Below are 24,108 nucleotides of genomic sequence, written 5' to 3'. Positions count from 1 at the left end.
CTCCTCTCTCCCTTTTGTAGATGAAACCACATTTGAAAAGATGCCTTAAGTCTTTATGCCTTCCAAAAACTCACGGGTGCGCTATCTTCAGTGAATGCTGCCAATGCGTGCTTGCCCTGATGGCCCCGTGCTGCGTGCGTTACCGTACCCCTCCCCCTCCCCCTCTGCGTTTCTGTGGTCTGCGGCAACGATGTGCAAAAAGTCGGTCCCAGATTGAACCGGCACAGCGTGTGTCGCAAGGACAAAGCACGGCTGGCACACGGAGACCGCGTCCAGTCTTCACGGCAGAGTAATGTAGAGCTGCTCCAGACGTGATCACAGTCGTCACTTCTTTGTGTCTTTGTGCTCCGAACTGCGCCGGTGAAATACTAAACGGTCATAACTTTTGTGACATATTTCAACGTGACTTTTATTTCAGAGGATTGGTTCCTGAATGAAAAACTAGTATTCATTATGCGTGCATAGTTAAGGAAATGTATGAATTTGCTTTTGAAGACGGAACAGCGTCTACCTGTCCTTTGTGGGCTATGAGATTTATGTGAGGTGGCGGAGGGTGCTTGTAATGCTCCCTCTTCCGTCCTGAGATCTTCAAAACCGCTTGTTCAATTCGTATGGGATTCTTCCAAACAATATCTTTATTTGTTGACTCCAAAAGTACAAACAGGTGATCAAAGGAGTGAAAAGGGCCAAAAAGCCCCTAAGTTAAAATGTTTTTGAAAGAGGCTTTTATTTTTATATTTGAATATTATATTTTTGAAGGAAATGAAAGTTTTTGTGGTCGCGGCCCTTTTATTGAGCGCCAGCTACTGTGGTTTATTGCTGCTGTGGTTTTACTACTGCTACATTTAGTGGTTAAGGGCGATGGGCCACATGGGGAACTCGGCCATCATGCTTCCTTGAAACAAAATGTAAACATGCCAATATTTGTTTATACAAATTTATACGGATGCTTTATTTTTCATTCACTCCGTGAGCCAGGCGAAACGCACTGCCGCGTCAAAACGACACTTCCTCTGGTTTCACTGTGCGGGGTGCGTTTTGGAATTACTGCAGTGTTTCAAAACACAGAAACATTGCAGCATTGCTGGCCAGTGGCCGCTGCGACAGTAGAAAGATCTGGCTCTGAAATTGGCAGTGGTGACAAGGATGGTGGCCTTGAATCGTTTGGAGTGCCTCATAGCACCCCACGGGCTGTGGACGTTTGGAGACCAAGGCCTGACAGCCAAACAATCACCGATCCCGTCTTGGTAAGGAGATCACAGACTAAATAAAACAGATCGCCCCAAATCACCATGCCTCTGGGAGCCGGCAATGGGGCTTATTTTAGGCATTGACGTATCACGCACGGCGAAGCGCCACCAGCCGACCAGCCGGTATCGGGTGGTTCGGCGCGATCGGCTCACTCTGGTGACCGGGCGCGATCGGCTCACTCTGGTGACCGGGCGCGATCGGCTCACTCCGGTGACCGGGCGCGATCGGCTCACTCCGGTGACTGGGCGCGATCGGCTCACTCTGGTAACCGGGCGCGATCGGCTCACTCTGGTGACCGGGTGCGATCGGCTCACTCCGGCGACCGGGCGCGATCGGTTCACTCCGGCGACCGGGTGCGATCGGCTCACTCTGGTGACCGGGTGCGATCGGCTCACTCCGGCGACCGGGCGCGATCGGCTCACTCTGGTGACCGGACGCGATCGGCTCACTCCGGTGACCGGGCACGATCGGCTCACTCCGGTGACCGGGCGCGATCGGCTCACTCTGGTGACCGGGCGCGATTGGCTCACTCTGGTGACCGGGTGCGATCGGCTCACTCCGGCGACCGGGCGCGATCGGCTCACTCCGGTGACCGGGCGCGATCGGCTCACATCGTCGGGGTCCGTAACCACGACCCTGAAACTAGCCAGGTGTCCGGCACAGTGCACAAATGAAGAAAGCATTTTCATCGACCCTAAAACCTGTCGTCAGTCCAGGAAAACGTAGAAAGAGAGCTGAATTATGTTTATTAAACGAGATGGTGCGCAGCCGTATTCACCAGCTCCAAAGCCATCACTTACAGGAAGTTATGTCGCTGTTGATTTCTTCATGCCCGTTGATGTCAATACGGAACTAAAATAATCAAGGTAAAATCCTTGGTTGCTTGTTCCGCACTGGGGATTTTGTACAACGAAGCCGTTGCAAGTAATTTTCGCGTTGCATTCATCTCCAACAAGATTTCTTTGCGTGTTCGTGCAGTTATGCTCATTTATGCGTTCGTTGCTCTTCGCAATCATGCTTACCGAGGCCTTCAAGGTTAGGGTATCTTTAAAACTTGCATTTTAAGCGTTGATGCATTTTGCGCATCTCATTACCTGTCACATGGATGCAAAGTATGTCTGCGAGTGAAAACGAAGCAGTAATATTAAACTAGGTGAACTGCAAAACAAACTGCATGTTTATCCTTAGAAAGACAGTGTGCGCGCATATACATGCTGGACAAACCATGATTGGGACGCACAAATTTGCACCTCTCCGTGCTTTGTCCAGTAAAGTATTTAATCATTTATGCCATAGTCTATCAATGTGTTCGGTACGGCATTGAAACATATCCTGTGACGTCAGGATTTGATCCTTTTCCGGACATGACAGATGTCCACATCCTGTCAGACGTTTAACGGCGACCCCCTTTTCGGTACAAGAGCCTTTCCTATGAAAGGTCGCAAGGAATTACAATACACACTTGAGTTCCAAAGCCATAGTATGCTGACGCATGGCAACTAAGTTACGTTTGTTCTATATCGGGTCAGCCAGTATAAGGTAAAGCAATGCACTTGTACATACTTAGGTTGAAATATTTCAGAACGGATGACACTTTTTCCTGCCGAGTGCTTACTTTGGCCGTTAAATGGGTTTCATTATCTCTGATGATGCCGGCAATTCTCACCTTATCTTTTAATGCTGATGGTTCTTATTTTTAACAAGCTAACAAGTTATCAAATCTTGTTCGTGATGAAGACAAACTGCTCAGCACTCGCGGTGGTGTCATTACGGCATATAAATAATTATTCTGCTCAATTCCACTAATTTAAACCAATTTTTGAAATTAAGCATTCTCTGGAGGCATTTGCTGAAAGCAGACAACTGCGGGCCACCATTTCCCCAACCTCCCGTAAATGAGACTCTACACAGACTGACTACACACGGACACAGCTCTACCCACTCTCGGCCACGGCCTGTTTTACTCAGGGCTGGTGTTGAGTAAGATGTCTACTGCGTCGAATTCCATGTGTGCGGTTCCAGGCTTGCTGCGCCTGCGCGCACGGCGATTTCGCTCCGGCTCAAAGCCTCCTCCTTATGTTGGGCTCCAGCTCAACTTCATATAGGGATCATTGATGTGCTGTGAGGACTCGGAGCGCGCGACGTTGACAACAACACGAATCGTGAGGGACGGCAGATGCGTGGCGTTAGTCAACTAACACGCACTCGTCATTCAGGGATGGTTCTAGAATTCCGGAAGATGCCTAAGCGCTTGCTTTTAAGATTGAAATAAATGCATTTAGGGTGACGGTAACAGTGCCCGACGGAATGAGCCGACCGCGCCCGGTCACCCGATACCGGCCGGTCGGCTCATTTTGTGCGGCCGTGCGTAAGCCACCAACGTTCAGATTCGATTTGAAGCCCATTCAGAAGAGATCCTGTAGGTCTTTGATCAGTCTGAACGGCTGTAAATGGTCTTTAATCGCAGATTGATTCAAAGAAGTCGAATGTATAATTTTACTTCTTTAGAAAATGAGGTCAAAGGTTGAATTAGGTCACTGTAGGTACCAACTTGACATTGAATCTTATGTTGATCCACGTTTCAGAAAAATATAGGCATTTAGCTTTCTGGTGCACTTTTACCACACATCGTCCTCTGCAAACTGTCTTTGTTGGAGCAAGTTTCAACATAGGATTCGTGACGTTATCCAATATTTCCATCTGCACCCACTTCCCTGGCGGTATACCGCACTTACGGCTGTTACAGGTCGCACGGGTGCGATTTCTCGGACAGCCACGAGCCAGCCAAGGGACATGGCGATGTGGCCCTATAAACAGAAACACTCCCGGTCAGAGAATACGTGGGGAAGTCCTGAGGCTTGATTTGTGCTAATTTCGGCGCTTGCCGACTAAAGCATCGACGCAAGTGACCGTTGATCTTAAGGACCTGAAATGTCAGCTCCAGCGCCGGGGTGGCCCGGTGTCATTACGGTACCCCGCATGGCCACACCCGTGCCGTGCTTCGCTGCACCGGCAGGGTCCAGCAGACCGGCCCACCGCACAGCACGCATGCGAAGCACACATCCGGGGGCCTTTAACCAGCGGCTGTTCAGCTCCGATTGGAGATCCGTTCTCCTGTCTCAGCAGCCAGGCAACGAACGTGAAGCATCCCTCAAGGTCAACCTGCCACAGCTCGACACCGTCGCCCCCGTCACCCGAGTGCAGACGCGTCCCTCCCCCCCCCCCCCCCCCGGAACACCGCCCACCTCTCCTGGCGCGACAGCTGTACAGAAACCGGCGGCGGACGCTCCAGACTGGCGGCCAGCGGGACCACAGCAGGGAACTGAGCCGGCAGTGTCGCGCGGCTATGCGGAAAGACCAGGTGGCTCATCCTCCACGCGCACTCGACACCGCGCGAACGCGACACCACGTGAACTCGACACCAGGTGAAATCGACACCAGGCGGACACGACACCAGGTGAGCTTGACAACAGGTGAACTCGACACCAGGCAGACTCGACAACAGGCGAACTCGACACCTGGCAAACTCGACGCCAGGTGAGCTTGACAGCGTGTAAACTCGATACCAGGCAGACTCGACAGCAGGCGAACTCGACAACAGGCGAACTTAGCACCAGGCGAACTCGACAAAGCGGGACAAAGCGGGGCAAACCGGTGTCTGACGAATATTGCGGCCTCTCATCGGGAACAGGGAAGGTGTGTCAGTACCCAGTGATGCGCCAGATGCACTGAATGGCTACTACCTCAGCATTGGTCACATTAATACCGCCAGTGTGCCAAGACCCACGATACCGGTACCAGAATGGGAGTGTTCTACATTTATATGGGATTTTGAACTGAAATAACCATCTTGAATACCTTTGGCACTGTTTACATTCCTGCCCTTCTGAAGACTTAAGCCCTTCTAGTTTCTGAGCTACTCTCCGGCGAAAATGGGAATGCTCCATTCTACTGGGAAAAGGACCGTCCAACCCAGCCAACACACATCCAGTTTCCTGTCTATGGGGAGCCATGATAATCAAGAAATGGCGTGTCGGCTGGTTTATCATCCGGAAGCAAACCGCCTTCTGTCGAGTTCCCAACACGGAAACCGAGAATGGCGCAGCACGGAAACCACACTCAGTGTCGTCGCCGGTCACGTGTCGACTTCTGTGGACTGCGGAGAAATATCCTTGTTAATGGTGCTGGATTTGTCCAAGTGCTTCGGTGTAGTGTCGCACCTGAAACTGCTGGCCAAGCTGGCGCTGTACGGAGTGGAGCCAGCCTGTTCCGCTGACTGTCTGGGAGGCCACACCCGGCAAGTGCAGATGCTCAGCATTCCAGGTAGGATCTGGGACGAAACCAAACACAATTTGGATGTCTCAGGGTAAATCCCCCACTTGTACACTGTATGCCGTGTTCCCCAACGATCCAAGCCTAATGTGTATGTGTATGTGTATACTATGTGTATGGACGAAACCAAACACAATTTGGATGTCTCAGGGTAAATCCCCCAGTTGTACACTGTATGCCGTGTTCCCCAACGATCTAAGCCTATGTGTGTGTGTGTGTGTGTATACTATGTGTATGGACGAAACCAAACACAATCTGGATGTCTCGGGGTGAATCCCCCAGTTGTACACTGTATGTCGTGTTCCCGAACAATCTAAGCCTACGTGTATGTGTATGTGTTTACTATGTGTATGGACGAAACCAAACACAATCTGGATGTCTCGGGGTGAATCCCCCAGTTGTAAACTGTATGCCGTGTTCCCGAACAATCTAAGCCTACGTGTATGTGTATGTGTATACTATGTGTATGGACGAAACCAAACACAATCTGGATGTCTCGGGGTGAATCCCCCAGTTGTAAACTGTATGTCGTGTTCCCGAACAATCTAAGCCTACGTGTATGTGTATGTGTATACTATGTGTATGGACGAAACCAAACACAATCTGGATGTCTCGGGGTGGATCCCCCAGCTGAAAACTGTATGTCGTGTTCCCGAACAATCTAAGCCTACGTGTATGTGTATGTGTATACTATGTGTATGGACGAAACCAAACACAATCTGGATGTCTCGGGGTGGATCCCCCAGTTGTAAACTGTATGCCGTGTTCCCGAACAATCTAAGCCTACGTGTATGTGTATGTGTATACTATGTGTATGGACGAAACCAAACACAATCTGGATGTCTCGGGGTGAATCCCCCAGTTGTACACTGTATGTCGTGTTCCCGGACAATCTAGGCCTATGTGTATGTGTATGTGTTTACTATGTGTATGGACGAAACCAAACACAATCTGGATGTCTCGAGGTGAATCCCCCAGTTGTAAACTGTATGCCGCGTTCCCGAACAATCTAAGCCTACGTGTATGTGTATGTGTATACTATGTGTATGGACGAAACCAAACACAATCTGGATGCCTCGGGGTGAATCCCCCAGTTGTAAACTGTATGCCGTGTTCCCCAACAATCTAAGCCTACGTGTATCCGAAAACGCCCGTGCCGTACGTGGTTTGCTGATAACACATAACTCCTCGTTAGCGGCCAGTCGCGAAACATTGCATGTCTTACCAGAAGATGGTCTCGCAAACATTGTTCAGGCTTTGTTCATTTTTATCGTCTGATATCGTGTCTCGTTATTTGACGAGTGTTACGTTACGTAGCTTTACAAAGAACAAAGGCTGCTAAATTTCGGTGCTTGAGTGACCAGGGAAGGCCACTTAACTAGTTTGACGCACCAGACCGTATCAAGTATCTTGGCACTGGCACGGCCCACACGGCCATGCCGACAGGCGGACCGGAAGGATCGCTTACACCATCGGCGGCACAGCGGCACAGGACCAGTGGAAGATACGAGGCGCCGTTCAACACGCGCTACGAAGAAAACGTGCATAGATAAGCCGCCGTCTTGGCTACGCTGGAGTGCAGGAGGACTATCGGCTCCTGTGCATTGATTGACGATCGGTTGACATGTATTTGGGTGATCCAGGATAAATTCCGGGCTTTTACTACCAACCATCAGCAGAAAAATGAAGGCTGCGAAACCATGGGGACAGACAGTCAGCCATAAACAAACACACTGAAACACACGCATACGCCCACCAGTCGCGACTCTGCCGCACAGACTGGTCATTGCATTCTCAGACGTCCCGCAAGATGTCACTTCAACCGCCTTGGAAAAAACAGTCGGAAGCAGTTGAAGGTAGTAGTTAGAAGTAGTAGAAGGCAGTAGCTGAAGGTAGGTTATACATCTCGGGTGCGTGGATAGAAAAAACGCCGTTTTCCCATCTCAGTGGGCGAACGAGGTATTAACAGTCCACTGTTCTATCTCGTGGATCGACCGTGCGCTGCACCCTCAGTGCAGAACATATGAGCAGGTGAGTCAGGTTCACCCGAATGGAGGACTTGCGGGAGGGTGGAACGGTGTGATTCCTGCTCGGATCTGCAGCGGAGAGCGAGCCAAACCTCTGATGTTACGCTCAACACATGATCATGCTTTGTGCAGCAGCTGAGAAAAAGATTCGCAGCTTTAACGTATTTGGAATCCTGGAGCAGGCGTGAGGCGCTGCCACACACTGATGTGCAATAATGGACATGGGACAGAACCGAGCCGTTCATTACGGTGGTCAGGACAATGGCAGGCGGACTATGCTTCTGATGTGACAGACCAGTTCAGAAACCGGAACAGCGTTTACTGACGGGCGAAACGTGTAAATTCCAACTGAGGTTGCGATCAAAGACAAGCCCGACATTTTGTGCTTCCAAACAGGGGCAAGAACATGATCGCAAAAATTCAGTGAGGTAAGGAACGGAACGGAGGGATTTGTTGAATGTCGGCTTCCAAGTAGCACCGGCTGCATTTTACCGGCATTCACTTGAAAGCCTTTGAATCTGAATCAACGATCACGTAAGGCCAAACGAGCAAGACAAGCTCCAAACTAACGACAGTGTTATCTGACCTGTTGCTCTAGTGTTATCTATACAGTGTAATGGTATGGTGTTATCGATATTGAAATTGTTATGTAGCTATCACCCGCATACCGGACCACCACAGTGTTCTCTGCGAAATGATTCAGATCGTTTACAAATATACTGAAGAGGAGGGGGCCTGGAATGGATCTCTGGAATACGATGATACCGTCGGGAAGTTAAGAGGAGACTTTTAAGGTACCCGTACGGTCATTAAGACTGGCACTTAAGGTGTGATAACAACGGCAGACCGAAAACCAAAAGGCATTAATACCGTGGGCGTGCAGCTTGTGGAATAATTTTGAGTGGTCTATGACGTTGAAGCACTTGCTGAGCTCTTGGAGGTAGACTAATAACATTTCTCGGCGCTCATTTAAGGAAAGGATGTGGTCTGAAGTGGTGGTCAACGCGGTCTCGTGCAAAGCGGAGTCGGAAACCGAGTTGAGAAGAGGAGAGAAGGTGGTTGGAGGAGACTCAATCTTAGGGCTGCTGGCGGGCAGCGCGCTCTACTATTATGGCCATTAATAGAACGATAGATATTGGACGATAATGTGGAGATTAACTGTGACTCCCAGACTTGAAGATGGGTAGGAATAAGACATGTTTCAACATGTCGGAATTTAGGAGGGGGAAATGCTGGGGTTGAACAGGTGGAGAAATATTGATGACGTCAAAACTGAGGCTAACCATACGCAGGCAGATGCCAACCTCGCCACTGGCAGAGGAGTTGTTCGGGCCCACAATTATGGCTCTCAACTCGGACAGTGAGATGGGCAACAAGGTCAGGGCGCAGACACCGACATGAGACAGGTGACGCGGAAGGTCTCGTGGTACTCCCCGACTGGCCACCTTGCCAGCCACACGGGGTCCACCCTGACAAAGTAGGCGTTCAGCGCATCGCGAGAGCTGAGAGTCCACTGCCACACGACGCGGTCTGTGGCAACCACCAACGGTGCTGACGGATCACCACACAGATGATGCACAATCCTCTGCTATACGACGATGGGTGTAGCCTCGGGTGACGCGGCACAGTGCTGAACGCACAGCGCGATTGAGCTCACCCTCAGAGCGGTGGCGGTGCCGCGCCAGCGCTTGGCGGCGACGCTGCACGAGGCCGCGAGTAGCGCCCGTGGGAGGATTGCGCAGGAGGGGTGCGGAGGCGACCCCGCTGCGCACGGGGGCAGGAGGGCTGCGGAGGTGAGGTGGGCGGAACGGCGCACGCGCGTCGCCAACCGGTGTAAAAGTGTGTACTATCTACTATCTATGTACTTTGTCTACTATCACTTCTCAAACACCGTTGCAGATAAGAATACCATGGGCCAGTCAGCTCTCAATAGGTCGTAATGAAAAGAGGTTAAGTCGATGCGATAAAAACACTAAAATGGAGAGTGATAGGCGGTCGACGAACCTCAGTACATACACAAAAGCACGTAATAGAAGTCGCAATTTAGGTGCTTAACTGGGCACGAAAGTATTTCAGCCAAAGAATCAGAGAAAGTTATTATCACGTGTTAACTTGCAAAATTTTAAATGCTATTGGAAACGGCACATATCACGGGTGCAGCACGGTGATGCGTGGTTTACGTGGATATATCACTGAATATTTACGTGGATACATCACTGAATATTTGCGTGGATACATCACTAAATATTGGCGTGAATACATCACTGAATATTTGCATAAATACATCACTGAGCATTCGCGTGGATACATCACTGAATATTTGCGTGGACACATAACTGAATTTTTGCGTGGATATATCAATGAATATTTGCATGGACACATCATTGAATATTTGCGTGGATACATCACTGAATATTTGCGTGGACACATCACTGAATATTTGCGTGGATACATCACTGAGTATTTGCGTGGATACATCACTGAGTATTTGCGTGGACACATCACTGAGCTGAAGCGCTCTTTGCGATCTGCCCTATCGTATTCTTATCTTACGACGTACGACAATGAAAAAACCACGCAGCTATGGGCTTCCTGTTGAAAGCGATTTGATTCCGAATCTGAATCGCCTAATCTGCCATGCAAACAGGAATCTTTCATTTCCGCTCCCGATGACGAAAGGTTACTTGCTGTATACGCTAATGAAGTCGGATTGGTTTGTTTTATGGCCCAATCCTTGAAATCTTGAAATCGAGCCTGCCGTTAAGCCCTTCCAAGACCTACGTAGTCGGCTGCACGTGAATGATGATAGTGGGTAACCAGCTGACTGCATCATGAAGTCATAACGGAAATTATGTACTAGGCAAAAATAAATCGTTCATCACCATGCATCATACAGCTGCCGGTCTAACACACAGTCTCAATAGCGCGTTCTTCCCTGGAGATCTGTCAAGATGTTCAACATCTGTCCAAGTCCTGGACAATGAGAATGCTATAAATGTCCCAAACATGTATTTACGTAGTGAATAAAATGGTAATGCAAAAGGTAAAGACGGCGGTACCATTGAGATCGGAGCTCTCACGAACATGCAAAACCTATCCTGAGATGCACTTTAGAAATTGTACAAAACGCTCAACACGTTCAGAAGGACCAGGCTGATAAGCCGCAGCAGGGAGAGATCGAGTTGATCTTGCGCGAATGCCCTCAATAAGTCCAACGACAAATCTACGATGCACACAGTGTAGGTCTAGGATTCCCCGAGGCCATGATCGTGTCGAAACGGTAACATCTAAACAGTGCTCTCGAGAGTTCCGGTAAGATGTTCACCAACACATCAAACACGAGCCTTCCCTGGCCAGAGAGTGGAGCTCGTGGGTGCTTCACAAACTGCTCTCAGCACACTTCGGCACCGCCGGACGTCACGCATTGATGAACATTGTTTTTCTTGGTGAGCGGGTGCACCAGCGTTTACTTGCAGGGATGCCAGCCAAATCATTCCTGGCTGTTCTTTAGTGCTACAAAGGAGCGAGTTCACGTGAACTATACGTTTGATACCTTTACATAACCTGTCAGCGAACCCTCGTAGTTGTGTGCTCACAGACCATATCCGTACACACAACGCCTTAACCACCACCGATATCCCGTAACTAGCAAAATACAGATATTTACAAGTAGAGTTTTACGAACCACCCTATTAGACGAGCCCTGGACTTATGTCGCGATGGAACGTTGGCTAGCAGCGTCCAGGAAAAGTGAAACACAGCGGAATACATCGCCTGCATAACATCGGTTAAATGTACACTAGATTGTCAGTGCTTGCATCACAAGAGGTGAGCTTGCTCCAATCTAAGATACGAATGTTTTCTGAAGCGGTAACAGGCATCCCGCTTGCTCAACACCAAACATTTCACAGACCGGCATTCGCACGACTCATGCAAACTAGAGGCTGGTCGCGACTTACATCGAAAGCTATATTCACATTCATAATTGCATATTCAATGAAGAGAACATAAAATTGGTTTTCACACCTGTTTTCGTAAGTTTCATGATACACCGTGAAATCAACGACATTGCGAAGGTGCCGCCTGCTACGCGCGTGGTTTGGCAAAACGTTTCGTCACAGACAAAGCACAGTATTATCACACGGAGCATATCTGATAGATCCGCTGTCACGTCCCCGGGTGGAGCCGCTCTCGCGTCTCCCCGCCTCAGCCCGATGTCGAACCCCACCGCCACCTCCGACCCACCCCGACACAGCTCAGTCCACATCACCCGTCTGTCCTCTGCCAATGATATCCGTTCCGTCCTCCCTGCAGGGCGCGGGATATCTACCACCGCGCGAGAACGGAACAAACCGTGTCGACTGCCCCGTGCTACTCACGGGGTATACGTGCGTCGCTGTAATGGGACTGCCCTGTGCTGTGTACAAGTACATTGGTCGGCCACTGGTTTGTGCCATATGCAAATACATTGCCAGGATTTTGTTCCGAGCAACTGCCATTGTTCGCCAGCCGTCAGTTGCCAATTGCCAGTATAATCCTGCGTTGCAGACATGGATGTAACGTGTATAATTTTTTCACTTTATATGCATCACGGTGTCAGCTGCTTTGCCCATTATTAATAGAGCGGACTGACTGTTAATTTGTGTTCATTGTTAATCCGCTAATGATTTTGGAGTTTCCGTTAGACACATTGAGAGCAAGTGGTTGCAAGATAAACGCCGCATGACCAGTGTTCTATTCGGCACGTGAAGCCCCTGTGAGAAACGCACTATTTCGCAGGAGTGATAATGTTTGCTGAGGCTTGAATTATCTACGAATGGTTATGTAAGCATCACTCGGAATGGTCTTGCATGCAGCTAGCATTGGAGATCAAGTACAGCCGCCACCAAAATAGGATCCGGCTAAACCTCGGTCGTCATTGATTTGATGCAATTTGGATGACGCTGTTCTCTTAGAGGTACAGAAAATGTCCGTTTGCCACAAAGCGCACCTCGGTAAATTCGTTGCATGCATTTTCCAGCTTTACCATTCCAAATGCAGCTCTGATTTGGGGGTATTGATGCAGCACACTCCTCTGTTGGGCTGGCTTGGTTCTGATGTGCGGTTTCTGCGTCGGTTTCTCCGCCTACAATTGTTGGCCGTGACGTGTCAGGTCGGTCAGAGATGGCGCTAGTTGTCAGTTGGGGCCATTGGCTGGGGCGAGCTCGTGCGAGCCGGGGTGGGCAGACCCTCATACTTGCTGGTAGTGGGCCCGCTTGGCGTTCTTGGCTAGCAGACATGCCAGCGTGATTCCAATCACCTGAGGACGGAATCGTCATGTCATGCGCACAAACTGGGTGTCTCTGCGCGGCCGTGCAAACTCGAGCACAAAACCTAACCCCAGTAAGGACCGATCACCCGCCACGTTTTCCTCCGCTACAGCTGCGTCTTGCCCCCTCGCAGTATCCCGCCGCGCAGGAGCTGCGCTGCGGTCACAGCACGAGCCCGTGTCCCGACAACCCTGGCGGGAGCCCCGGGCGCCCGCACACACCTCAAGAGAAGAGTCCCTGCACAGGTAAGGCTCAGCGGTGGGGGTCCCATACAATGGGTGCAGTGTTGGTCCACTGCTTCTTTTTCTCCTCCATTACGCAGCACTGACATGACCTTCACCGCCGACAAGGCTCTGTTTCAAGCGGAACCAACTAAACAGGATCCATCACGACCATTGCTGCTGGGACTGGCCATGGACTAAGAATCATATGGTGATCAAGTCACTTTTTGCACACGTGTCAACGCCACACATTCAAGATCGCGATCCCGAGATTTGGCTTTCACACACCTCATGGGGCCGTGCTCAAAGGCAAAGATCAGCCCGGTTTGCCGGAGCTCCTGAGAGGTACGCTGGCCGCGGAGACTGACCTGGAAGAAGGCGAGTCCAATCGCAGCGCCGGCGATGATGCCAATGTTGGTGTAGAAGAAATCCATCACCACCTTGTAGCAGCCCTGAGGCAGCAGATGCATGGCCTCAGCGGCGGTTGGGAAGCCCGAGGAAAGATTTATGAAAGAGGAGCATTAACAGACGCGGGAATGAATCTGTTCATGACCGTGTCGAGTGCTCATGAGCAAGGGAGTGAGACAGCGAGCAATGGTGGCCCACAGGAGCCAGACCGGCTATGACGAGCGCTAAGAATGTCAGGGCCGTCAACATTAAAACTGGGAGTATCAATGGTACGGACCTGCATAAGCAAAACAGCATGCAGTCGCCGGCCCGCTTTTGCCAGCCCACTGGTATCACGAGGAGCATGGCTGGAATGTGGAGGGCCGTGGAGTCCAAATCATTATGGTATGTGCTGGAGTCGCTAGTTCCAATGAAAACATTGATTTGGTGTCAAGACGACATGTGCTAAAGGGGACAGAATGATAGTCATTCAGTGTGAGGATTTATAAATTCTAAGCATATTGGGATGAAACGCAAAATGAACGTAAAGTTGTTCTTCGTATGGGAAAACGGAAAACATGGAAAGATGGCACAATAACTTGGTGCAAAGTCGACCTGAGTGGTAATGATTCGGACACAGGTGGAGAATTTCCAGATGATAAGAAACGTGAAACACACGAAACGTAAGTAGAAGTAGTGAAAACATCCAAATACCACATCTGAGTGCAAAAAACAAAGCGCAAGTTGAGAGCTGGAGCCCTCGGGATGAATCCATCATCAGATGGTGGGAGGGCCAAGGTCCTTTTGAGAGCAGACTCCAATACGTGCGCAAATGACACCAAAATTAAGCAAAAATGGTGCACATGTAGGCGTTTGCCACGGTATTGTCAAAAGCCACCGACCCGTTACCACCATTGGATTCAGCCCTGGTCGTGGAGCACTCGTCCTGATGTTTGCCTAAGGGTATTTCAGTATTTCATCCACCCGATGTTTGCCTACGGGTATTTCAGTATTTCATCCAGAGGCTGGCAAGTTCAGAAAATAAAAGGAGCAAATGAGTGGGTGAAGGAACCATTTATACACCAATCTTTACTGATCGAGTAGGACGCGTGACCAGCAATCAAAGCCCAACTTAATTTCACTGTTTAATGAACGTTCGAAGCACGGTGCTCCTCTTGGGCTGCTCTGTCTGGTCAAAGCCAAGAGCATGAAGCGCACCGGACAGCTCTGTTTTGTTTGGAAGCGTTGGTCAGGTATCTGTGCTGTTGCTACGCACGTAGCCCAGCTGGAGGACTATTGAGAACTCAACTGCGGCTGCCAAGCCACAGAGTCAACATCCGCCGGGCCCAGTGATCCTGCTTCACTAAACGGGCTCTGGCTCTAGCTCCCGTGTCAATATAGTTCTCATGCATCGGATTGTCGACTCTGGCGCGAGTTGAGTGAGTCAATGCACCGGCAGAGATCGATCGGGCGTTTTTATTTCCTCACATGCCGGTGTCGCAACCGCCTGAGGCGTAGCAACGGTTGACCACGCAGCGGTCATGGCGGGAAAGCTCGGCACTGGAGAAATTGCCCGTCAATCCCCACACCACATAAGGGTCCAGCTGTACCCACCAAGGTGCAGGACAGCCGCGGTCTGTTCAGCGCTATATCCAGCATGGGCTCACTCAGGACGCGCGCGGAGCCCGGCCGTGCCAGTCACGCTGTCATGGACGGTGGTGCAGCGGGTGTACCCGCTCAGGACATGCGCGCGGGGCCCGGCCTTGCCTCTCACACTGTCACGGACGGTGGTGCAGCGGGTGTGCCCGATCAGGGCGCGCGCGGGGCCCGGCCTTGCCTCTCACACTGTCATGGACGGTGGGGCAGCGGGTGTACCCGCTCAGGACGCGCGCGCGGGGCCCGGCCTTGCCTCTCACACTGTCATGGACGGTGGTGCAGCGGGTGTAACCGCTCAGGACGCGCGCGCGGGGCCCGGCCTTGCTTCTCACACTGTTGTGGACGGTGGTGCAGCGGGTGTGCCCGATCAGGCGCGCGCGCGGGGTCCGGCCTTGCCACTCACGCTGTCGTGGACGGTGGTACAGCGGGTGTCGTCCCACTTGGCGCAGCAGGAGGCCGGGTAGGCGGGCGTGCCGTGCGAGCGCGCGTACGGCGTGTTGTTCCAGTCGGACGTGCCGTTGATGCCGCAGCACTTGAGCTGCGCACAGAGGCGGGCGTTACACCGCAGTCAACGCATCCCACATCGGGTAGCGCTTCGAGTGAGGGGCGGGGCACAACGCAGCAGTAATGCTACGGACATCACCCAGCCGTTGACGACGAGGCTCTCCCCACACTGCAGAGAGAGAATGAGGACCACCAACACCATGAGCGTCGAACACCAACAATGTGCCGCGGATTTGCCGGGCCAGTGCAGTTGTGTTGCGTGGTTTGGTCCAGGGCGTAACGAGTCACGATATGCCCAGAAGTGACCCTAGTACACGGTAGGTGCAGCACGCGACAATTAGACAGTTATGTAGTTATGTCTACGTGGCAAGGCCTTCGGAAAAGGGTTTAAAACCAGAATCTGATCAGAATAGCCCACTCCCCTGCTGCCAGATAAGACGTAACTATGCATTGCATTGACACGACCAGGGGAGTGAATTTTTAAGGCCGGGTGGAGAGAGGACTGAGCTTATATGACCACCCTGCCCCCACTTCCTGATTTCCTCCCTGATTTCGGCCACTTTGTCTCGCGGCCTTTTAAAAATACAAATTACAAAAATTGGTCGGTCCCAAAATGGTTGCATATCGAGGAATGACTTCCCATTTGAAGTCGATGTGGACGTGGTGATGATGATGCATGCTGACTACGTAGATAGTGTTACGTTCAGGACCTATTGCACTAGCAGTTCAGACACTTGCTGCACTTCGTTGGCTCAGTATTCCCTTGTTTGCACGGTTGTATAAGGGGGAGGGAGGGGGGGGGGGACTCAGGAGAGCGCTGCGGTGTTCAAGTCATCACTGGGCTGCCGAGGCCCTGCGACAGCTTCGCTGCGTATTAAGTCAGGATAATGTCGCAAGCGAGAAGACCTTAATATTCTTACCGTGGACTGGATAGCGTCGATGGCGGCCATTTTGTCCGTGTTAACACCGTACTCCTGAAGACCGTCCCTAAGACCGTCCTGCGATCAGCACAGATCAGAACAAGTCAGCGGGCCTCGCTCTCCACTGCACAGCCTTACTGCACTGTCATACAAGCGTCCACTTCGGTGCATCCTGTATGGAGACGTCAATTTTTACTTTAGCTTCATTCTGACGCGTTGGAAAATTGCATGTATCAGGAAGCTTGTTGCTTTCTCATATACAACGCTAGGCATAGGCCTAGGGGTAGGCGGGGGAGGGGAGGATGAGTGGGAAAGGGGCTGTCAGAATGGGATATGCTCCCAACCTACTCAAGCCGATTAGCATATCTTTCAAGAGACATTCAGCGTTTGCGCTCTCAAGAATAAGTGTTTTACTATGGATGTGAATGACGTCATAAATGAGAAATGCGAATGGTCTACGTCCTCAACGCACAGATACTTTTCGGAACGTACCTACCTATGGTACAGTTCTTGCTTGCTCTTAGTTCGCATTCACGGACAGGATTCCCAGAAATACTTCGAAGTGTTAGCAACATTTTTTATAAGGTAGCACGCATATCTTTGCGCTTCATCGTCTACGCTTCTGCTTATGTGGCAACATATGTATTACTATGAAGATTGGCCGGCAAAAATGTAGACAACGAGGTAAATAAGGCATATAACTGTTTCTATAGGGACGTCATGAATGCTACCCGTTTGCTGTTTGAGGGCCAATTTTATAAGAATTGCTAAACTTACACGGTAGCGAGATGATAATCAGACAGCCTTTCAGCTTCTACACAGCCTGCCAGGACCTGGGAGAATTGCCCGAGGCGTGCGGGGGAGAAGCTAAGGGAATCGGCTTTCGCTTGGTATCTGGGGATGAACTGAGATTGCTTTGATTAAATTTAACATGACTGAAACGTTTTCTATCCCACACTCAAGCAAAACGCCGATTTTGAAACCTTGCATCGCTAATTTGCGATCAGAAGGTCACATAGCCGGCTAACCGGACAGCTGTTGGCTCTGTTTCGGCCAGCCGTCGACCCGAAACTGGGTAGCCGCAATCAGCCTTGGTGTAAAAGACTGCAAAGCTTATTTCATTGCATGTCCTTCGGGTGCTTCGAAAATAAAGGGGTTTAGTCATGTCCCTGGACTTCTTGGCAAGTTGTTCTTTTTTTTAAAGGCAAGCTCACAAGGTGTGAGTCATTCCACTGCCTGGCTTAATATATTTTCCTTGCCTGGACATCAACTTCGGGTTGGAAGTTCCTAATGATTTTGAGTGTTTCCCAGACCACCAAATTTGAGAAAGAAGTGCACCAAATGGAAGAGTAGTTCCATTGCTGCCTGTTTTGGGGCAAATCTAGTTTTGTTTTCATGCTAATACTACTTAACTTATTTTGGAAAACCACGCTCATGTATGCTTCTACCTGCTATGTACGTAGGGATCAAAAAGTACACATATGATAAATGCATCGTATGCTAAAATAACCGAAAGATGAGGCCGGTAATTTGTTCTAGACATGTAGCTCATCCTTGTGGACAAGTTTGACAACCGTCTTCAATTTAATGGTTATTGCTCGCATTTGATCGACTGCACCTGACTTCTGATGCTCTGTTTGTTATAACCCACCTTCACTTCAAGACGCTTGAAAACACATGTGACCTCGCGTTCAGTGATAGGTAAGGGTGTTACCAATGGTTTCAGTTAAATTTCAGAGCACAAAATGTAGTTTGTGTACAAAAGGCATTTTCAGCTCTAAAACAATGAACCTGTTTATCTCATTTAATGTCGTCTGGCTGAATGCTAAGTTTGTTGATTTGCTGCTCGCCTGTCGAATACAGAAGCGAAATATGGGTATGTTACCCTCCAGCAAGTTAAAACTCTTCTTGACCTGAAAAATTATCTGACGACCAAAATTTGTAATTGAGCCCCGCCGTCAAATTTTCAGGTCTAAATAAACGTATGGTGTCTACCAACATTTGAGAGATTTGTTTATAGATAAAGCACTTAGTAACATGCAGCATACGATGTCGTTATGCGCTATGCTGGTGCTCTGCGCGCAAATGAGGCTCTCAATCAAAAATAAAATTTTTTAAGTACACCCTTGTCATTGGGAAATTCCGCATGCTCCCCTAATGGCGCTCCTGGACCGGATCAAAGCCTACAAATGGTAATGATAGCTAATCCACATCTAATCCATGCGTTCGAACTTAAGCCCATAACGAAAGCTTGAAAATCCCTCCTACACCCCTGAGTCACGAAGTAATCACGTTCAGTTACAATTATGAACGGATTCGCACCTACAGCTGTCGGTCAGCGTCATGTACCACACACGGCGAAGTAAAAAAAAACAAAAAACAAACACCCACAAATCTAAGCATGATCCGCATGCTACGCAGCATTTAAATAAGGGGCAAGAATGATGCCGGAATGATACCGAAACTCGATACCGAGTCTTGCGTTATCGTCACATTGCGAAACGACATGAGTTTAGATTAACGTCACCAGCGTGTCGCTGCAACACGGGTGGCCACGCACCTGGAATCCGTGGGAGAGCTTGCGTCGGTAGGCGTAGGCCGAGATGCCGGCGGCCAGCACCACGAAGAACACCAACAGCAGGAAGAACGAATACTGAAACGGCCAGTGCATACTGCGATTGGTGTTCGAAGACTCACTTAAGCGGTCACTTTGTCCATTAAACGCAGAACGAGAGGATCACATTGCTTGCTGTTGTACTAGTCGACAATTCTGTCATATTTAGAAAGGGCATTGCCCCTCAAATGGAGGAAAATGACTGCTGCGTCAACAACATATCAGCCATACATCGTTTCTCATGAAACCATGATGGCGCACACTATCTGGCACCGACTGGATCAATATTATCGCCCGGTGAAGCCAAGCGGCTACAAATGCTACGTATAACTGCATGACAGCTCTTAGTGTCGAAATTACTGAACAAGATGTTAGTGTTTTGAACCCCAAAAGCCATAGCGACCTGGGGGCCCTATTGACCCCTTCCCCCCGGAGGTGCACTGACGATGTAGAGCAGGACGGGCTGGCTCTTGACGGTGCAGCAGCAGGCGAAGGTGCCCAGCAGGATGATGAGTCCACCGCTGGCGATGAACACGTACGGCACGGAGGCGGAGAACTCGGGCGACACCTCCACGTACTTGTAGAGGCTGATCTGCATCCAGATGCCGATGCCGAGGATCACCAGGCCGCTGACCTGCGGCCAGAGCCGGACCCACTCTTGGTCAGCGGCGCACACCGACACGGCCAGATGCCGATGCCGAGGATCACCAGGCCGCTGACCTGCGGCCAGAGCCGGACCCCCTCTTGGTCAGCGGCGCACACCAGTGCAGAACAGCGGTCAGCCGTTTACTGGCGGACAGTAGATGACTATCATTAAAGCAGAACTCAAAATAATCCTACGTTGATAGAATTTGCGATTTGTGCGCAGGAAAAATACCGAAACTCTTGTCAAACATGAGCCTAACCGGTTATCACACAACAACCACAGCATATGGACGGGGTAAATTCAAGCTTTAAACGTGTTAGTCTAAAAAAGCCCGTAAATCTCGTCGCTCGGTAAACACATTGTATTGGCGTCATTGTAATTGCGTGGAACTTTAGCACAAGGCCGATAAACGATGTTTTGTATTCCAGCGGCTTGCAGCAAAATAGCGCCTCATTTGAGCCACGGAGTTCCTCTTGCTGAGCGTTCGTTGGGTTCACATGCTTATTTGCGCGGATCGCAATATATTCGTGCATGAGGCGTACAATGTGTGATCTCGATTTCCCAAGTTGATAAAATGAAACCATGCCCGGCGGTATAATGCACATCATATAGCCTGATCCCAGACGATTCTTGACATGACTGGATGTGAGCAGTATTTTTATGCCAACGGCCAATCTGGCACCCACTACAACTCGCCCTACCTTATGGTCAAGCTGTTTCAGCAAAGGCGGTGAAACTTGGCGATGTTTGCAAACTATCAAAATGACGTCGGGTGGAAAAGTTTGCTGGCATCACACTTTGTCCGCTGGTCAGGTTACCTTATGAGGTACACATGGGACAATCACATGTAATACGCCATAACCATTGATAATATTCCTTAAAGGGAGTGGCTTGTCTTAGGTGCTATACAGTCCATGCAGGTGTATACTGCTGCACTGAGACAATGCTGATTTCGATATCAATATTCATAAATATATGCGATAGCCTCCCCTGCCGGCAGTACATTACATCACAATACACAACTATGGATTGAGCATATCAAGAGACACCTCGGGTACAGCCAGGAAGCGGTCTTTGGGGTGAGCTGGCTCGGATTTCATTTCCGGTTTGTGCACCGGCAACAAAGTGGCCATCATATGCCAGAAAGCTGGAATGATACAGAGACGCGGGTGCATCATGTCACATGGGTGGTACCTGCTACCGAAATTTAGGAGAGGGGTGGCAGTTGCGACTCGCGCTCACCTCAGCTCTGAGCCAACCATCCCCAACCTCCCGTGTATCCTACATCCAACACGGATCTGGGGTATTGCCATAGAGAAACATAAGCACAGCAATATTGAGAAGAGGACCAAACCTCACAATCCACATCACAGCGCTTCGCAACATATTATTTTGTTTTGCTGTCTATCGTTGGCATCATACGCCTGTCATTAACTCCAAACCGCTTGCATTCACGTGTTTGGGCTCACCGCTCATCATACTAGCGGTGTCAAAACTTAAGGCAGAAGACATTTTAATGTTTTGTGAGTATAATCACTCACCGACGAAGATTTAAATGCTCTGAATTATATAATCCTAAACAAGCTGTGCAGATTTATTCTATTTTTAACTTTTGCGCGCACTTCCATCATTTTTGGGTGTTTTTGCCCGATCACGACGTTACGACAGACTACATGTTTTGCTTAAGATCCAACCCGTCAAAACCAGTCCAGTAAATTGTCATATCTTAGTATGACTGAATACATCAGGAACAGAGTCCCCGTGAAATTTGCCGCGTGCAAAAATGCGGTCAGTTTTGCACGTTGATAGCCATGCTCTATGAATTGCAGATTTAATATGGAATACCGGGAACTGCCGTCTTCATCCTGCTTGTCATTTATAGCAGCTGTAAGCTGTTCTTTATTGTGATCTAATTCCGCACCTGTTGGACAGATGCCAGCCAATCGTTGTCTGCGAGATTTCCTTCGTATGTTATCGGCCTTTTCGTAGAGAATGACAGAGCCGATTCTCGCTATCGTGATCTCGTTCTCGCCGATACAGGTGACGCACACCAAACACAAAGCTGTATGCGTTTATACGTGAGTGACCTCAATCGCCTTCTACACATGAAGGAAACGTGCGGCCATGCTTCAATATTACTAGGTCTGGTCATTATCACCTAGGTTATCTGCGCTGCAATCAAACGGACCCCATCCCCGAATACCTGTAGGCCGACATCTGCCTAAAGGTAGGTATGACCCCCGACCGAGCTTGGCATTATGCTGTAAGCTTTATTTCGGGTGATGGCGGATTTGGCTATACAAACCATCGATACCAAAAATCAGCAGCATTAGACGTCCATGACGTTAACGACCAAATGTCCCCTGAGTTGAGGTAGATACGAATCCTTTCAGGTTTTGTATGAATCGGAGTCGCAGTTCCGCAGAACCATGCTGATTAGAGTTTTCTCTGTGTGGGCTCAAATGTAAATGAAAGTGACAATATATCTTTTCAATCTGATAGCTCTTATAGTGCAACAAAATAAACATCAAATAGTTGACGCATCACAGTCTTGTAAAGAGATGTTTGCCTTGTGCAGGCTTCTGCTTAGCCCATATAAGGATTTATCTCCCATACTTTCGCTATCAGGATGAGCTTCATCGTGATCGTTTTGGGAATCGAGCCGCGCTCCTCTGCGAAATCGAAGTGATGTCAATATTGTGCTGATCTCTTCCTGGATGGAGTCAAAATCAAGCCTGTGTGCTGTAAATCAGCGTCGAAATTCATTAGGGCTCAGAAGGATCAAGCACAGGTCCGCTTGGCAAGTATGTTAAGTGACCAATAGTATATTTTGAGGGCCTCACATGCCTGGTAGCGTGGGTTTATAGAAAAACTCACAGATGTTAAAGAACCTCAAAGCTTGTTTTACAACGGACTACAATAATATGACGTAATGATCAGACTACACGCGGCGATTCGTGCATTTTTATCTGATTCTCAAACGATTCTCTGCTGTTTGAGCCATTGCATTGATCAAATAGCAGCGTTTGGACTTCATAGTTAGCGTAACGAAACGGAAAGTGCGCCTCATCATCGAAGAAAGTCAAAACGTATCATGTGGCTGGCAGTTATTTACTATGCTCGCACTCGATTATATTTATGTACGTGGGTTACAGTGCATTGATGGTACAATCTTGTGATGGTTATCACAAGATGGTTTATGGAACATGAACGCTATTATGATCAATAAGTAAGTTTTGTAGCTATGTCCACCATTTTTCCATGATAGCCCTTGCTTTTGCCCTACGTCATAGTTATCTTTCAGTTACATTCCCATCTATTGATCCACCTCTCCCATGACGCAGGTGGCATGCTTCACTCATCTCGTGGAGCCATTACTCGCATTATACCGCTTTTAAGGTACGACATGGTCGGAAGCATTAAAATGCACGAATGAAATATACCGCGAGTGTTTTTTTCGTAACATGCGTCACTGAGCAAATAATTAAACACAATACTTATTGCTTCCCATGGCAAATGGGAAGGGACAGCTCGCGGGAGCATGGCTCTTACCCAGAAGCAGACGTTGAAGAGCATCAGCAGCATCTTCATACACGACATGGCCGCCACGGTAGCTAACTGCTCCGACATGACTCGTCTAATGGGCAGAGCAGCTGTCACGCGATGGCCCACGGTGCGTCCAGGACCCTACCGCGGCGCTCTCCAGGCTCGATCGATCGGCCGCGATGGCAGAGACATCTATAGACCGCGGTTAGGTACTCGCAGTATTGATTTCTGTCCGCCGTCCAGTGGCCGTTCTGTTTCGGAGCATCTCAAGTGTCTTTTGAAATACAACTCCGGCGCAGGTGACTTTCCATGAACGCGAGAAAGTCCACTGCTGCAAGAAGGATTCCTTTGTCTAAATGATTTTGATGGCAGCGGGGTGAGCAGCTACAACTGGTAACAATTCAGGCTTAACGCTTGTGTCTAACTCGTTATACTTCGTCCCCCCCCCCCAGCCAGGTACAGCGTCACTGATTTCGAGTTTGGGAACGAGCGGGGGACAGGATTTTCTAGGGACCTCCTGGGCAGAGTGGGGACTCTCCACTGGGGGCTTTTGGTCAGTTTATATTGAAGGGGGATGGGCATCGACGGCATGTGCTCCCTTATCAAATTGTTACATGCGTAATACGTAAGTACATGAGGACAATGCCAGTCTTAATAGATGTCGAAAACAAAAAATCCAGAATGGGGCCATTCTG

General features: G+C 49.5%; 1 protein-coding gene across 1 annotated transcript; it reads right to left on the bottom strand.

Moving 5' to 3' along the window:
• Positions 1-10,602: 10,602 nt before the first annotated feature.
• LOC119109659 (tetraspanin-7) lies at positions 10,603-23,549 on the bottom strand. The gene is made up of 7 exons (XM_037233376.1): positions 23,420-23,549; positions 19,667-19,855; positions 19,168-19,260; positions 16,608-16,685; positions 15,587-15,721; positions 13,509-13,592; positions 10,603-12,909 (listed from the first exon to the last, which is right to left on the bottom strand). The coding sequence occupies exons 1-7, from the start codon at positions 23,495-23,497 to the stop codon at positions 12,841-12,843; spliced, it is 726 nt and encodes a 241-aa protein (XP_037089271.1). The 5' UTR covers positions 23,498-23,549; the 3' UTR covers positions 10,603-12,840.
• Between the last annotated feature and the right edge of the window lie 559 nt (positions 23,550-24,108).

This window comes from Pollicipes pollicipes, unplaced genomic scaffold, assembly GCF_011947565.3.
Source record: "Pollicipes pollicipes isolate AB1234 unplaced genomic scaffold, Ppol_2.1 Scaffold_7231;HRSCAF=8579_pilon_pilon_pilon, whole genome shotgun sequence".
Taxonomy (NCBI): Eukaryota; Metazoa; Arthropoda; class Thecostraca; order Pollicipedomorpha; family Pollicipedidae; genus Pollicipes; species Pollicipes pollicipes.
This window is presented reverse-complemented; position numbering and strand designations above follow the sequence as displayed.

Bases quoted from the DNA above. Each gene is read 5' to 3' on its own strand.
- LOC119109659 (XM_037233376.1), bottom strand. From the start codon at position 23,497: ATGTCGGAGCAGTTAGCTACCGTGGCGGCCATGTCGTGTATGAAGATG. The intron at 19,261-19,666 runs GTCAGTGCACCT...TGGCCGTTTCAG, and splicing joins AGCCCGTCCTGCTCTACATC to TATTCGTTCTTCCTGCTGTT. The intron at 16,686-19,167 runs GTGCGTGGCCAC...TGCTGATCGCAG, and splicing joins AGCTCTCCCACGGATTCCAG to GACGGTCTTAGGGACGGTCT.